The sequence below is a fragment of the Pseudorca crassidens genome, chromosome 10, assembly GCF_039906515.1.
Source record: "Pseudorca crassidens isolate mPseCra1 chromosome 10, mPseCra1.hap1, whole genome shotgun sequence".
Taxonomy (NCBI): Eukaryota; Metazoa; Chordata; class Mammalia; order Artiodactyla; family Delphinidae; genus Pseudorca; species Pseudorca crassidens.
Genome location: NC_090305.1, coordinates 75,435,290 through 75,452,836, shown reverse-complemented (window position 1 = coordinate 75,452,836; position 17,547 = coordinate 75,435,290). Strand labels below are relative to the sequence as shown.

The following is a 17,547-nucleotide window of genomic DNA, read 5'->3' as shown; positions in this document are numbered from 1 at the left end:
TTGGGATGTGTTACCTAACAGACTAGGTGGAAGTGTTGGATCGGGAGGTCACAGGGCTGAGGGCCAGAAGGCCTGAGTCCCCTCAATCTGCCCGTGGGGCTTGGTGACTGTTGCTTTACCTCTGGGTGAGCTGATTCCCCTCCTTTCCCCCAGGAAATCTGAGAAAGGCCAGACCTTGCAAAGAGGCAGATACGTATCAGAAGGGTCAGTGGAGTTTTGGCTTGGAACATTCTAGTCAGAACTGATGGAAGAATGCTCCTAGGGAAAAGAGGGATGAGGGTCTTTACCACTGTTTTGAGCCAGTTGGGGTCCTAGAGAGGTAGGACTATGGCAGGATCAGGAGTGATGGGAGGCACCTGCCAGCACTCAAGGCGGGTTGTGTTCTGTTTGTGTATATCTGAACCCACACCTGGAGGGGCTGGTTGGAGGGGTTGCATCCCAGGGAAGGGGGGAAGCCAAGATGCACCCCCTCATTTCTATGTGGCGTCTCTGGAATCTTTGTGTCTAAACGTGGCTTTGGACCTGGGGCCTGGAAAGCGCTCAGTGGCCTCTGGGAGCTCTGGGAATGCCCCGAAATTGTATAAGAAATGTTTCTGTGGGAAATTGGGTGAGGAATGTTTCTCACAGGATTCTTCTAGGGGTTCTAGAAACCCTTTCCCCTTAACAGCAAAGGGGTCATCAACAATTAAAAGTGAAGACATCCTGCCTTGGCAGGAGCACTGCTGGGATGGCATTAATGGCTCATTTCCGGCAATGGGCAAAGCAGCCTGGGAGCCTGAGCTTGATCCCTCCCGGAGGCAAGCGATGGGGGGTGGCCCTGAGCACAGGTTGACTGACTTGGATTTTTGCAGCCAGAGACAGGAGAGTTTAAGTAACTTATGAAAAGGGGTCTAATGTTGACTTGCTGCTTCCCTCTGTTATTTTAAGGAGGTTTTTCTGTCCAAGACCACCGTGTGGACAGAAATAATAGGCTGACAGAAGGGGTCGCCTTGCTTTATAGTGCAGCCTGTGATGTTTCGATTAGCATTAAAACCTGAAAGGGCAGCCTTCCATAATTTCCAGAGATGTGAAATCCACCTTGAAGGAAGCACATGTGTGGGGCATGCTGGGGACCTGCCTAGCTGGTGGAGGCTAGGTCCCCATGGCAACATCACAGTCCCCCATTTCTGCAGGCATTTATGCTGTAAAAGCAGAATTCCAGATGTGATACAGTATTTGGAGACTCCATCCCGGGGCCTCGGAAGCAGTATTTGAAGTCAGCACAATTCAGTGCACAATGTCTGTGTGGTCCTAAGGCTTTTTATTAGTAGTTTTGTTTTGATCCAAACATTTCCTCTGAGTTTAGGCATAACAATCATGTTTATAGCTCTAAGTTTTCCTCTGTTGTCTAATCACTATTTTGCCCTCGCGGGAAGATACTTTCTCGGGCTTCTGGAGCAAAGTCTTCGTAACTACCTTCACTGCTACGTGAGAGGGAGCCGGTAGCTGATTTGCTGTGTCTGTTCTCGGGTGGTTGGTTGTTTGCTTCCTCTTCATATCCGGTATTTACAGAAGACCAGTTAATCTGTGTCTGTGAGTTGTCTGTGTGTGCTTTTGAAACTGCAGATGGGTTGACTGTTACCTTAAAGATGCCAGTTCTTTAACATGAGGTTCTCATTTGTGTGGATGGGAGTGGTGTGTGCAGCAGAGGGGAAAGGTCTGGCTCTCCGTCCAGAGGCATGTTTTATAGCTTGCTTTTAACATTTTGAGGATTGGAAAAATCCTGTCTGTTTGCGAGTATCAGCCATGAGAGAACACACAGCCCAGATCCTTAACAGACTCATTGGAAAAAGTACTTGGGCTTCTGCTTTGTGAAAACCAAGGTGGCTGCAGAGCTTTGTTTTGTTTTTAAACACAGGAAAAAAGTTGGCGTGTGTGTGTGTGTGTGTGTGTGTGTGTTTTGATATCTGGGCTTTAACTGCATATGCATGTTCCAGTGGCAAGGCAATAAGAAAATTATAAAGTCTGCAGCAGGGAAGGATATATTGAAATGTATTAAATTCCATTTAGGCCACCACCATGTAGAAAAGTTGCTATCATATTGCAGTACATAAATGTATCAAATCAACACGTTGTACACGTTAAACGTACGCAGTGTTGTATGTCAATGGTATCTCAATTTTTAAAAAAAGAAAAGAAAAATTACTGTCTGAGAAACAACTCATATAAATGCCCTACCACGTCTTTGTCTTTAGTGAATGGATTTCCTTGGGGGGGGCACCGTGGAGGAGGGTGGAATAGTGAAAAGATGCTTAGATGAAAACTAGAGCTTTCAGTTTGATAAGCAGGACACATGGTAACTTGGCATAGGTTGGCTCCATGTTAGAGGTCAGAAACAATTGTCCCTTCAGCTTTCCTTTGGAGAGCGTGAAATTAGGAACATGTGTGTGATGATTAGCAGCACGTCAGAGATGAATCATGATTATGGCTTTGGTCTGGTGCACAGGCGATGCTTTGGAGTAGTGACTTCCTACCTCCTCGAGCAAATCTCCTTAATTAACTTAAGATCTCCAGGTCTTTTGGGGCCGACGTGGTAATTGCTGGTGGGAACCCACTGGCACTCCTCTAGAGCTTGTGTGTTCCCCACTAGACATCCAAGACCCCACCTCCCCAAAGCAGACAGCTGGCTGGCACCCTGCATGTCTGAAGTTGGTTGCTTCTAGATGGAGAGTGAGAGAGAACATTTCCCGGGAATGTGGAGTGAATATCTTGAGTAGATAGATCGGGCCCAAGCTGGCTTTGTGATTTATTTTCCTTGTGTTTTGGGTTTGCCAGCATTCTCCTCGGCTTGCCTCACCTGGGGCTTCTCTGCCTTGGCTGATTTTTTTTTTTTTTTTTTAGCTAAAGGTTTGAACTGAAGTAAGTGGGATCTGCCTTCATTTCTGAAACCATCTGAACCTGCACGAAGTAAATGGACCCCATGTCCTGCCTCTAGCCCTCATGATGTCTACTGGTCATAGGCAAAAACATCAGTCCCCCTATGCATTTCAAGCCTCACAGAACTGTCTGCTTTTTAGTCTCATTAACACACTGGAAACTCGAAGATGGAGGCAGTGTTATGGAAAAGAGGACGTTTGAGTTGCCCACCGTTTGAAGTAGTTACTTGGTCGGTGTGCCTTTAAAAACAAACCATCCTTTCAGTTCTTTCTGACAAATGGTCTTATTTAAATTCTCACCCAATCTCAGTTCACTAAAACTTTACTAGCTTTCTGAAAGTTCCTTAATTGATTTGAAAGCAGTCTTGTGTAGGCCTTACTGTTTGGCTTACCTTCCATGGAAAGGGGGCACTATAATTAGCACAGTCCTTTACAAAATGCATTTTTCCTAAATGGCAGTTAAGCTGTTTTGGAGCTGGATTGAAAATGTTGCTCTGGCAAGTTGGTATCTTCAAATGGCCCAGAATCCCCCAGGGTCCCTCAGGAAATTGGCCATCTGACGCCCCTCATGGTGATGCTGGCAGCTCTGTGTGGGATTCCCGCTCTGTGGCTGTCTTTGTGTCCAGGCCTTTGCTTTTTTGCCATATGGGTGGAGCATGGTGTGGGTTTTTGCCTTTTGAATTTTATTTCTTTAGAGCACTTAGGGGTTATCCTCCCCTTCCCCTTTCCAGAGTAAAAGATGTTTTCTCTCTTCTGTCCCCATTTGCTGCTTCCTTCCTTGCTCACCATAGAGAGTTCACAGCTGAGCTCCAGGCACCTGGGGCTAGCTTCTTAGCTCGCATTGGAACAAATTGAAAGCTGCCGTTAGTGCACCAAATGGGGGTAGTTAATTAACCAAGAATGTGACACCCTGAGGCTACAGCACTGGCATTTTTTTAAGTAACAGGCAATAAGCAAGTATTCTTTTTTTTTTTGCAAGTATTCTTAATTGTCAGCTCATTAAATATCAAATCGGGTGTAGTAGGTAAGAGCTTGGAATTGTTTCCTGAAGAAACAGCTTCTGAAGCTGTTGACCAGCTTTGTGAGTTGCCTTCTCTGTGTTCCCTTATGGCGGGACCTGATTGTAAGCCCATAAGTCACCTTGTCACACCAAGCTAGGCCCTCCTGGGTTCTCTGGATATATTACCTGGCTCAATTATGCATGTATTCATTCTGACAGAAAACTGATATTTATCGAGGGCTGACTATGTGCTAGGCCCTGGACTGTGGGAAATGCCATGGTCACTTTGCCTTGAGTTTCTCCCCATCTGGTTCAACCTGAGTGCTTTGCAGAGATGGAGTCCCTGGGTTGCCCAGTTCCCACCAAGACCAACAGCAGAACACAGTCCTTAGTCTGGTGGTTGGTGCCTTCTGCCACCTTGCCCTGACCTGCACGGCTGCCTCTTCTCCCACAGTACCCCCAAGGTCTGGATGCTGGAGACAGATCATACCTGGAGATGCCAGTTCCTGTGAGCGTCACCCTGCCTATCTCACGTGTCCCCTTGTAGCACAACTCTCACCATGTTTATTAGGGCAGGAATCATAGCATAACCATTACTGCCTATGAAATAACCGTTTCAATATGTGCCAGGAGATGTGCAGAGCACTTGATATATGTCAGTCATCTCACATGGTCCCCACACCAATCCTTTCCAGGAAGCTTGATTCAAACACTTTATAGCTCTGGTGAATGAGGCTCAGAAAGGTTGAGAAGTTTGCCTAAGGTCACACAGCTGGAAAGTGGACGATTTGAACACACCTTTGGCAACTCCAAAGCCCATTCTGTTAACCACTCTTTTACTCCAGATAAGCCCCAGAGTAGCCCACAGAAACCTCTGTCAAGGACGGCAAAATCTCAAGCAGCAGCTGTCATGGTTCAGTGTTCCGTGTATGCCTGAAGCGGGGAGTGGGGTGGAAGAGCGCAGTGGCAAGTGATCAGTCTGCCCTCGGTCTGGGAGGGGAGAACGGCCGTATAAACCACACGCGTGCGCATGTGTGTGTGTGTGAGAGACGTTCATCCCATGTGGCAACTGAAATTGTGTAAGTAATTTGCTTTCAATTGCTGCTGTCATAAAAAATTACCACCAACTTAGTGGCTTAAAACACCACAAATTTATTATCTTACAGCTCTTGACATTAGAATTCCAAAATGAATCTTACAGGGTTAAAATCAAGGTGTTGGCAGGTCTGGCTCCATCTGGAGGCTCTGGGGGAGAATCCATTCCTTGCCCTTTCCCGCATCTAGAGGCCGGCCGCGTTGCTCCTCCATCTTCAAAACCCGTAGCATAGCATCTTTAAATCATTGTCTCTGTCTCTCTGCCTTCTGTTTCCATTGTCACATCTCCTTCTCTGACTCTGACCTTCCTCTCTCCCTCTTCTAAGGACCCTTGTGATTATATTAGGCCCACCTGGATAATTCAGAATACTCTCCCCATCTCAAGATCGTGAAACTTAATCTCATAGCCCCTTTGTTATGTAAAGTAACATATTCATGGGTTCTGGGGATTATGATGTGGACATGTTGCGGGGGGTGGTTGTTATTCTGTCTACCACCAAGTGTAAAGAAAACCAGTGTTCTGTGAGCCAGCCTGGACGTACTGTTTCTCAGGTGGTTTCTGAGGGCTCTGGAGCAGCTGAAGCATTATTTAGGTGTGAGCTGAGGACAGCCTCGTGGAGCATCTGTCTGAGGCATGTGCTGAGAAGCTGTGCACTTGACGACTTCCAAGAGCGAAAAGTCTTTACAGTACACACAGGAGCTGGTGCCTGCAATGGTGCCTCTTGCTTCCAAGCTCCAAGATCAGCCTTGGATGTTCTCTGATTTCCTGTGGAATTAGTGTTACCATTTGGCATCTACATTCACAGAAGTGCCATGCCAGTCAAATCGTGGAGGTGGATCCCTGTGCTCCCATCAAGTGAGTGTGCAGGCAGACTAATGTGTCAGGAACGGAGTGTGAGAGAGGCTAGGCTAAGGTGAGAAGCCCTCGGGGGAGCAGGCCCCGGGTGATGGGAAGGGCATTCTGGGAATATGAAGGTCTCCAGAACATGTGCTGAGCAGTCATGCAGGCCCAGACGGGGGTGGAAGGTAGGAAGGAGAGTGATTGAGAAGGTAGGCAGGGGCCACGTCAGGAATGGTCTAGGAGGTACAGGGAGCCAGCGGTGGGCTTGGAGCAGACGAATGAGGACAGATTTGCGCATTAGGAGATCACCTTGGTGACCAGAGCTCCTTGAGGTCAGGCCCCGGGTCTGGTTCATGGCTGAGTGCTCTTTGGGGCTTGGATGAAGGTGGGATGCTCAGTCGGTAGTGAATGGATGCCATAGGCAAGCCTCACTGTCCTTTGAGGCCAGCTCGCTGGGCCCGCTTCTGAGCAGCTCCACATACATCACAGAGACCTTATTTGGAGTGATTTAGGTTCTTGTATACAGGATGTAGCACATCTCGCTGTCTTGGGCTCCTTTCCACAATGCATTCATGGCAAGTGCCCAATGAATATCTGTTAAAAACATGTTGCAGTAGAAATACAGGGCGAACAAGAGCAAAATGAAAAGCTGACAAAGTCCTACAAGCGAGGTGATTGGTCACCAGAGTCCTACACGCCTTGGAGCATGCTATTAAATGGAGTGCATCTCCTTTTTGAAAAGTGCTTCCTCTGCATGGCTTCACGTGGTCCTCCTCAAACTCCCTTCTCAGAGGAAAGTCATGCAAATTGTCTTTTAATAAAAACAGTTGAGGAGATTCACACCCAGTGGAGTGAAGTGGTTCGCCCTTGGTCCCAGCTAGAGGATGAAGGATTAAGGTACTTACCTTGGCCCCTGGATTACATTTTTGTTTCCCTCCCCTGAGACTCCCCTTTCCTCTGCATTCTAGCCCAGTTATCCTTCCCTCTCTTCAGCTTCTAGTACGTGGTGTTCTTACCCTGGGTTCATCCTTACTGAGGCGCTGCATGTGGCATTTCATACACTGTAGGCTTATTTATGGCTGGCCCTTTCACCCTAGCTGCAGAGACCTTGTATGCCATCTACACTGAGAGTTCTTGGAGGGTCAGGGTGTGACTTGAGATTTGTCTGTATGCCCTGCGTGTGATCCACATACCCAGTTACTGTTCTTTGAAAGAATGAGCCACTTCGCTCCTGAGGGCAGGGATAGTGGCTGTTGTGTTCACCACTGTACCTAGGATAATGTCTGGCTCATAATAGATGGTGAGTGAATTTATATTCTGGGGGTTTGTATGGGAGGAGAAGGGTGTGGCTTGGGGCACACCCCTTGGGCATTACTGAGGGATTGTGCGGGTTTTGCATCGTCTCTTTCCTGGTCCCCAGCTGGTCGTGTTGCTCTGGTCATGGCTATCTGTAAGTTGGGCATCCTCCAGTCACACAGACTGTGGCCCCGTCCCTAAGCAGTTATGGAGGCATTTAGGGTTTTAATAAGGTAATAACACTTTCCAAAGTGTTTCCGTTCAGGTGAGGAATTCTGGAACCTTGTGTATGTGTGGAAGGGTGGATGGAAGGAGGACAGCTGGAGAAGGAAGGTGAATCAGGAAGAAGGGGAACGGAACCCCAGTAGACCATGGGGCTAGTGCCCCGTGTTGATTGAGATTTTCTGTTACTGCTTATTCCTCACTTTAATTAGAATGATGTGTGTCCATCCTTTTCTGCACAACTGTGCTTTCCCAAGGTCCATGTTTATCTGAGCCCAGGGATACAGTTTCAGCGGGTATGCCTGGCTTCAGGATAAGCAGCGTGAACACGCTGGTAGCATATGGATGTGCCGGGGTTGTGACCTGAGACCCTGGGCTCCATCAGAAGTGTTCTGCACATTGTGTCTTAGTGTAACAATTGCCCATTAAATACCAGACTGCCAGCATATGGTTTTCCCTAACATCCCCCTTGTTGGGTGGAAACTTTAGCTGTGTGGTTAGAATATTTTCCCATCATTTAGCATTTAAGAATTAACATTTTGGGGGAGAATTCTGCAATTAATGCTGAATGGCACATTTGCAGATTATCACAGAAACAGTTAAACCAGTGTCTGGAGATCTTTAGCTGCTCTTTCCCATGATGGATAAGTGGTGGGTCAGGACAAGGTGCGGCCAACAGGAGGATTCCGGGGCTCCCTCTGTGGATGCTGTAATTAAAATGGGAGGTCTGGCAGAGTTGTTATCCCTGCTGTTAAGAGTACAGATGGCTAAAAGCCACACCCCTAAGAGTTAGAGTTAGACGTTTCAAAGTCTTCTTCTATGATCCACCTTCTATGCTCTAAGCACAGGTATGGAGGCAGTGAAGACTTTTCTCATTAAAAGTAACAGCTTATTCCCACACTCATTCCTGGTCTTGGAATGAAAAACCTGTTTCCTTAGGCTTGAGGAATTGCCTATCTGTTATGGCTTAATAGGGCTTTTGGATGAGAGTGTCTGGTAGGCAAATTTTATAACCAATCAGTGCTCAAAGTGGATCCAACTGGAAGGGTTCCAGCTGGCAGCTCACGGTCACTCTCTCCCAGTTTTACTGTTAATGAATTATTATTTAACCCCCAAATGCAGAGCAGCCTCTGCTGCTATTGTTTCAGGGGACGTGAGTACTCCTGATCCCTGTGGCCTGGCAGTTAAGAATCTCCTGGGCTAGAGGGAGCTGTGTGGGGGGGCGGAGGGGGACACGGAGAGCGTGGATGTTTCTTGGTGACTGGCATGACCCTGGGTCTCTGCGATCATGCGTGTGTTTTGACTCCGTGGGGAATTTGTGATGGAAAAGCAAATTGGCTTCACTCCTTCTCACGTTCTCCTGTTTTCCCACAGGGAGTGGGGCCGGCCAGCAGAAACAGCGGGCTGCATAACATCACCTTCAGATATGACAGTAAGTGAACGGCTTGACCGCCGAAGAATGGAGCCCTTTCAGTGATCTAAAGCTTCCACAGTCGTGCTTAATCAGGGACACTGCAGGTCCTGGAGTTGAGGGATTTTCTGAACCTGCTCAGGTTTGTCCACAGAGCTAAAGCACCGCAGTCTCAGTTAAGCAACCCCAAGTATTTCGGAGCTCGAACAGGTCAGTTGTCCTCTAAAGTGTTGAGAGAAGCTGTGTGTGGAGATCTCCCCTGATTTCCTCAGGACATAGCCATATCCTTAAGAAAAACGCAGATGCCTGTAGGGCCCAGCAGGGGAACAGTGAGCGCAGGTACCAGGTGCAGGAGTGGTAGGGACTGTGGTAAACTGGGTCGCCTGCGTCTGGTCTTAGAGGAGCACTGGCTCCTCCATTCCAGATCGGTGTGGTCTTGAGGGATGTCCCCTGAGCACAGCCGCATGTGATTTCCAAGAAGAGTGGGAAATTTGCTTTTTTTTTTCAGTATGGACATTTAACATTTTAAAAAAATATCAGCATTTATTTAAAAATTTTCACAAACACAGAGTGGGCCGAGTGAATTGGTCTCAGATTGGCACAGGGGTCTCCAACTGGCCATCTTTGACTTAGGCCTGGGTTCTCACCTTGTTCCCCACCTATCAGCTGTGAAATATGGCAGGTGACTCCACTTTGGCAAGCCTCAGTTTTCTCATCATGTGAAATAAAGATTAACTTCTTCCTCAGTGTCATTTTGACACTTAAATGAGGTAATGTTTATAACTGCTCATCTCAGGAGCTAGCCTTCCGTGTGCACTCAGTAATTGATATCTATTAATATTAGAAGTCATTCCAACTGGAATTAGAATCCAAGTACCTTTTTGGCCCTTTCTCTCAAGGAAGTGTGACTTTTTCTGGCTGAATTGTTTTCTAAGGGCAGGTGGGCGTGCTTTTTCTGATTAAGCATGTAGAGCCCGCCTTAGCATCTGCTTTTGTGCCCTAGGAGGTAATTATATAGAATTATGAGCATTTTAGCCTTATGAGCCATAAGTTATAAGTAAAAATGTTGACAGGAAGGAGCTTGATTCATATGTAGTGACTTGACATTCGATTCATCTCTTGGAGAGTTATGAGTAAGGGCTGTAGGTCACATTGAGGCCTCTGGAATAATCACTGCTAAAGCAGGGTTTTTGAGGTCATGTATGCAATCTAACAATTTTAAGATGCAAATATGGATGTCAAGTTCATGCCCGCAGTTGCTGACGTGGGTACTGTAAGTTAACTGATGAGAACTTACATGGGAAACTCAGACATTTCACGTTCATGATGTGTACATGTTCTGGGTAAATGCTATGCTGCTAATGAAAGACTTGCAAGTCCATGAGACTTAATTCAGCTAAGTAAAGACATGTGTAAGGGATCTTTCTTTAGGTTAGAAAGTTAATTTCTAATATATGTTCTTGGTCCTGGTAGATCTTGTATTACCTTCAAGAGTTCAAAATTTTCCGGTCAGCTGCAAACAAGTATTTGCATCTCTAATTTAATATGGGGTTTTGTGAAAGAGGATCCTTACCTATAAAACTTAAAAGTACCTTATTGTTTTCTTCATGGGACTAGATATTTGGCCCACGTGCCAATGCCTGTCCCTTGGTCATTATTTTCTTTGTAAGTCTTCAGCATTTAGTTAGAATTTAATTCACAACTCGACTCCTGAGACATCTGAAGCTAGGTTGCATTTTGGCCAAATGTCATTTGGGCATAATTTTTTTGTAATCGGAATCCAAAACGTTAGAGTTGCTAATAATTGGATCCAGGCTGTGCAAAAAACCTAGTCATTGTTTTCCATTAAAAAAGATAATTTCTTTCTCCCACTAGGAAGTTCCTGTTATTGCTCTATTGACTGGTTACTAGTTTGTTTGAAATAGCTAAGAACCAATCACCAAGTTTTCAACAAAAGTATTAAACTACAAATATCTTACGTTTCTATTCCTTTGCCATTTAACGTTACAAAGAAAGAAAATGTCTTGCCTTTACGTCAAAATCAGCTTTTACAGATCCCCTTGCCTCCTTTCACGTTGCATTTCTCGTTTCTTCGTCATGCTCTGAGTGGGGTAATGCCTGAGTAGGTTGTAATACATTGTCTTAATTTGTAGACTTTATATTTGTATAATTGTATTTACAGAAACCCAGAGAGTGCTGATTTTGGCATTAGGAATGAACAAAGGGAAAAAAATCACGATTTACTCTTGTTCATGCATCTTTTCCTAAAGCTGTTTGAGTCAAAGGTTTCTTTCATTATAGACCTCAATAAATGAAAATGTTTGTACTTTACTCATCTGGGGGGATCTTGTCTTTTTTTATTCTGGGAAGCTGGTCTCAGCTAGGATTTTTGCAGGCTGAATAGTTCTGATTCAGAACTTATTTTTTAGTCATATGCTTTGTGCTGGGGATAGAATAGCAAGAGCCCTGCGTGAGCTATCCGAGGTGGCTTTCTGGGCTGGTCACTGGTGGCATTGCAAGCCACCCAGCCGATCACTCTAGCTGCAGTTTCCTTGTTTGTTCAATGTGGGTATTAAAACGGATGTTTCAACATTTTTTTCCTATTCTAAAGTTCTCTTCTATACCCAGTGAACACATGTTGAACACTTTGAGAGTGAATTGTCATCAGAAGTAGAATTTGGTTTTATTAATTATTAACATCTTTTCAAAAGAAGAAATACTGAAATGTCGAGGTGGCTGTTTTTGAAGAAGATGGAGTTTAGAGAAGGGAGTATGCCTTCTGTAGGAGTTAGGCAGAAAAGCAGGACACAAAGCTGAGTGAAGGGTGGAGTTTCAGAGAGGAGGCGGGTGCATTTTAGCGCATGTGTGTTGTCCTCTAATAAGAAATTTAAAAAGAAGGGATATTGTGTGCATGTCAAAAGGCTTGCAAGCATATCCGTTAGATGTTAGCAGTTACTTCTGTGTGGTGGGAGGTTATGGATGACTTCTCCATTTTTTAAATATTCTGTTGTGATTTTCAAATATCTAGTGAATATTTTTAGTCATAAAAATGGGAAATGTGTGGTATAGTTTACGGGGAGCAGGGGGACAGGCATGCAGCAGACTCACTAGGCTTCTTAGAAAATGCCTCTGAATGCTTCACCCCCAAAACACCCTGACTTCAGAGGGGTAATGAGTAGTTTTGGAATCCGATGGAAGGCCTTTTGCATCATATACTAAAGAAAGTTTTCAAGTTCAATTACTGAAAAGAAATCAAGGTAAAGCAGTGTAAGAATGACAAGTTAGTGTCTGTGATTCTCCATGCACAAGTGGCGGGAACAGCCTGCAGCCATCCTGGGAGGTCCCCCCACTGGGTCTGGCTGGAAGCTTCTGGCAGCTCTTTAGGATCCTTTTTAGACTTTGAAAGTGTACTTAGCAATACCAGGTGGCACAGCTGCTGCCTTGGCAGGTGGCAGTGAGTCATGTCCTCAGACAAAATCAAAGAATCGGTGGTTTTCGTCTTTACGTGGGACTGTTTGGATTTGGGGGGTGTTGTGGGTGTCTTTGATGAGGTGGTGTTTGGGAACAAAGGTTTTACCTTTGACACGCCAGTTAACATTGAAGGTGCTTTGCTTATCACGAAATCAGTTAGTCCCTTTGGCAGGTCCTAATTGGATTCTTTAACAGTCTGGCTGTGAATCACTACGAATTCACATCCTCCTATGAGTTCCTTTTTCCTATGAGTTCCTTTTTCCCAGTCACCTCGCCCTCGCCCTCGCCCTCGCCCTCGCCCTCGAGGTTTCTTCTGAAAATGAACAAACCCCATATTACTTAGCCATTGTTTTGCTTCAGATCACTCTTTAATGCTAAAAACTGATTGAACTGATGTAAATTATTATTGATTTAGGTAAAATGTCAGAGTAGTAAAAAGTGAATGCCTGATACACACACAAACTCCAGACTTTACCTAATCCTCCGACCACTGTCCCAGAATTTAACTCAAGGGGAGGGGGTGGTGTTATAAATAAACCCCACTGCAGCATCTTACAGTTTTCCAAACAGCCAACCTTTGATGTCATCTGTGGGCTTTAAGGCACACGTCTTTTTAAAAAATAATTTCAGGCATATATATAGTTTAAATTAATTAATTAATTGATCTTTGGCTGTGTTGAGTCTTCATTGCTGCGTGCGGGCTTTCTCTAGTTGCGGCGAACGGGGGCTGCTCTTTGTTGTGGTGCGTGGGCTTCTCCTTGCGGTGGCTTCTCTTGTTGCGGAGCAAGGGCTTTAGGCACGCGGGCTTCAGTAGTTGTGGCACGTGGACTCAGTAGTTGTGGCGCACGGGCTTAGGTGCTCCGTGTCCTGTGGGATCTTCCTGGACCAGAGATCGAACCCGTGTCCCCCGCATTGGCAGGCGGATTCTTAACCACTGCGCCACCAGGGAAGTCCCTAGGCACACGTCTTTAGACAGAATAGATTTGGCTAACTCCGAACATGCCCTGCGTAATTTGAGAAGATGAACATGGAGAGAATAAATAAATGCTTAAATATAACTCTTCTCCTACCATATGACCCAGCAATCCCACTACTGGGCATATACCCTGAGAAAACCATAATTCAAAAAGGGTCATGTACCAAAATGTTCATTGCAGCTCTATTTACGATAGCCCGGAGATGGAGACAACCTAAGTGCCCATCATCGGATGAATGGATAAAGAAGATGTGGCACATACATACAATGGAATATTACTCAGCCATAAAAAGAAACGAAATTGAGCTATTTGTAATGAGGTGGATAGACCTAGAGTCTGTCATACAGAGTGAAGTAAGTCAGAAAGAGAAAGACAAATACCGTATGCTAACACATATATATGGAATTTAAGGGAAAAAAATGTCATGAAGAACCTAAGGGTAAAACAGGAATAAAGACACCTACTGGAGAACGGACTTGAGGATATGGGGAGGGGGAAGGGTGAGTTGTGACAAAGTGAGAGAGAGGCATGGACATATATACACTACCAAACGTAAGGTAGATAGCTAGTGGGAAGCAGCCGCATAGCACAGGGAGATCAGCTCGGTGCTTTGTGACCGCCTGGAGGGGTGGGATAGGGAGGGTGGGAGGGAGGGAGAGGCAAGAGGGAAGAGATATGGGAACATATGTATATGTATAACTGATTCACTTTGTTATAAAGCAGAAACTAACACACCATTGTAAAGCAATTATATCCCAATAAAGAGGTTAAAATATATATATATATATATATATAACTGTTCTCATTCTCCCAACTCTCTAGACTGCACCACTTACTTGAATCCAGTGGGGAAGCACATCATCGCCGATGCCCAGAACATCACCATCAGTCAGTATGCTTGCCACGATCAAGTGGCAGTCACCATTCTTTGGTCCCCAGGAGCCCTCGGTAAGTGGTCAAAATGGAGTCCACCATGGTGACTGGTGCCCAGTGCAGGGGTCCCAAGCGTGGTGGCCTCCGGGGCCAGGTGGGTCTTGACATGAGCAGAGCTTAGGTGTGCCTCGGCACAGACACACTTGCTACTTGGTTGTATACGCTTACTGCACATGCATGCAGCTTCATGTTGTGCCCATGACTTGTCTTTTGTTCCCTTGGCTGTTACTGAGAGAGATGTGGGTTTGTAAAATAATAGTGTGAGAGTGATAAATGGCACTGAGGCCTTGGCCTATGTGTCTCAGCAGGTGTTGGGGGGACAGGTGACCTGTCCAAGGATATAATGGCTTCAGTATCCAGCATCAGTGATCTCTGTGGCCACAAGGAGATGTGTGGGCCCAGCATTGGCACATTGTGTGTGTTTTCAGGAAAACTCCAGTTTTCATGAGAAACCATGAAATCAACACTTTTTAAATGTTGGCAATGAATTGAAGTTTTATTTAAATTGTGTGGGCTGAAAAAAGCAAACTAAAACAAACCCACAGAAAAGAGCAAACCCACATTATCTGGCCAGATCCAGGTTAGGGCTCCGTCTGCTTGTCCTCTTTAATGAACTGATGACACACAGGAGAGGATGCAGTGGTTGAGTATGGAACCTGGGGAGGGCCCATTTGTTCAAATGGGCCTGGGTTTGAACCCAGAATCTACCTTTGAAAAGAAGCATTTAAATCTGGCTGAGCCCCAGCTTCCCCATCTGTAAAGTGTACATGACTGCCTCTTGGTTTGTTGTAAGACTTAGAGACAAAGAGTGGATATATGTATAACTGATTCACTTTGCTCTACAGCAGAAACTAACACAACATTGTAAATCAACTATAATCCAATAAAAGTTAAAAGAAAAAAACCAAAAACAAATATTGAGGGTGGAAATGTAAAATGGCACAACCACTTTGGAAAACGTTTTTGTATTTTCCTGAACAGTTAAACATGCATTACCACATGATCCAGCCATTTGACTACTATTTATCCAGGAGAAAGGAAAGCATATGTCCATACAAAGACTTGTACACAAACGTTCATAGCAGCTTTGTTTTTAATTGTCCAAACCTGGAAACAACGTGAATGTCCATCAGCACATGGACCGATACACAAACTGGTACATTCATACAGTGGAACACTACCCAGCAATGAAAAGGAATGGAATAGTGATATACCTAACAACATGGATGAATTTCAAAGTAATTTTTCTGAGTGAAATCAGCAAGACCAAAAAGTGCATGCTGAGTGATGACACATTCAATAAAATACAAACAAAGCTTTAGTGGCAAAAAGCAGGTTGGTGATTGCCTGGGAACAGGGGTGGGAGGGCCTCTGTAGAGGCATGAGGACACATTCAATAAAATACAAACAAAGCTTTAGTGGCAAAAAGCAGGTTGGTGATTGCCTGGGAACAGGGGTGGGAGGGCCTCTGTAGAGGCATGAGGAAGACTTGGGAGGTGATAGATAAGTTCATTATCTTGATTGTGATGACAGTTTCATGGATGTACATATATGTCAAAGTGTATGAAATTGTTCTCTGTAATATGAAGTTAATTGTATGCCAACTATGCTGCAATAAACCTGTTAAGAGTAAAAAAAAAAAAGAACAAAGAAAGAAAAAGAATTAGAGACACATATGGTACATTTCTAAAGAGAGCTCTTAAAAAACAGTGGCTGAAAAAAAAAAAATAAAAATAAAAAACAGTGGCTGTTTTTATCATCATCAGAACCTGGTCCTCAGGTCTGCTCCTTGGACGTTGCCACCGAATCTTAGAATTAAAAAAAAAAATCTGGGGCTTCCCTGGTGGTGCAGTGGTTAGGCGTCCGCCTGCCGATGCAGGGGACACGGGTTTGTGCCCCGGTCCAGGAGGATCCCGCATGCTGTGGAGCGGCTTGGCCCGTGAGCCATGGCCGCTGAGCCTGTGCGTCCGGAGCCTGTGCTCCGCAAGCGGAGAGGCCACAGCACTGAGAGGCCCGCGTATCGCAAAAAAAAAAAAACCAAAAAAAAAATCTGACCAAGGGAAAAGTAAAATAAATTCTGAATTTCTTAATCTGAATGAGATAAATCTCAGAGGAACCAGATTCAGTACAGAGACAGGGAGGATGGATCAGACCTGTGGGCCTGACTCACTAATCCATGTAAATACTGCTGGGTCTGAACCCAATGGGTTTTCCAAAAAGAACATTACCTTAACACTTAAAAAGAAAAATATCCTCTGTGGATAAGAGAGAAATAGTCATTCCAACATAAAGCTAAACGGTTAAGGGGTTGGCCTGACACATTGCAGGCTCCCTCTTTAGAATGAAAGTAAGAGATGTGAGGAAAACGGAGATGTGGAACAGTGAAGGCAGAAAGATGTGCTTTTTCTGCATGATGGTTTGTGGGTGGGAATGGCTGGACAGGTTCTATCAGTTTCTATGAGGTTCTAACAAGGAGACTCCTTGGGAGACAGAAAAGCATATGGGTTAAGAGCACTCTGGGTTTGATCCCATCTCTGCCATTTGATCCCTCTGTGACCCTGGGCAAGTCATTTAGTGTTTATATACCCCGGTTTCCTCATCTATAAAGTGGGGACAATAATACCTTCCTCCTGTGGTTGTGAGGATTTTATGAGTTAAATGATGAGGAGTAAGTAAGTTCCTTTATGGGAAACTGCTGTATAAAATTGCTAAACATTATATAACTACAAGATGTTAACAGTATTGTGATACAGGTGTTACTATGATATAAGATTTACATTTACTGCCTCTACTTCCACTCCCATACTTGGTATAGTGGTTTTCTAGGCAGGTCTTTTAAAGATAAGAACTAGAATCATCCACTCCCACCCCAGCAGATGTGTTTTTATGTAATTGTGAGATGTACAGTCTTATAATCATATTAATCACCTGGCTTTTGTTAAACAGTTCTGGGGCCATTGAATGAATCAAATCTTAGTATAAATAATAAGGATTTGTTCAAAAATCTTTGTGGGGAAGGGGGGATCTCAAAAGACAAGTTCCTGTGAGAGCTACTAAATAGTTGCTGGTCAAAAACCTTAGATCTTGTCAGCATGTGTGAATCTCGGACTGTGGATCAGCCAGCACTCAGCCCCGCAGGAAGCTTTGTACTTGAAATAATACAACATGGCAGGGTCCGTACTTGCGCACTCTGTCCTCTGACCCCCTAAATGGCGAAGCTCTAATTGTAGCTCCTTTGCCTTTCCCACCATAAAATATGTGCTCTTCATTAAATAATTACAGGATTGCAGAACCTATTCGAAGGAGAAAAAGATTTCCCTGGCCTTTGCCATTGATAATTTTCCCACCTGGTTAATTGCATCCTGTGTAATTATTCTTGCCCTGGG

At 44.9% G+C, this 17,547-nt stretch overlaps 1 protein-coding gene and 1 long non-coding RNA gene across 2 annotated transcripts in view; both read left to right on the top strand.

Annotated features, from left to right (window-relative positions):
* Nucleotides 1-17,547, top strand: part of IL17RD (interleukin 17 receptor D) — a 67,219-nt gene that overhangs the window by 31,315 nt on the left and 18,357 nt on the right. The window contains exons 2-3 of the mRNA XM_067754837.1: nucleotides 8,744-8,801; nucleotides 14,051-14,176. Coding sequence (XP_067610938.1) covers nucleotides 8,744-8,801; nucleotides 14,051-14,176 — 184 coding nt within the window. The remainder of the gene's footprint in view (nucleotides 1-8,743; nucleotides 8,802-14,050; nucleotides 14,177-17,547) is intronic.
* Nucleotides 14,327-15,821, top strand: LOC137232565 (uncharacterized). The gene is made up of 2 exons (XR_010947076.1): nucleotides 14,327-15,496; nucleotides 15,594-15,821. It is a non-coding gene; the product is annotated as an uncharacterized lncRNA (long non-coding RNA).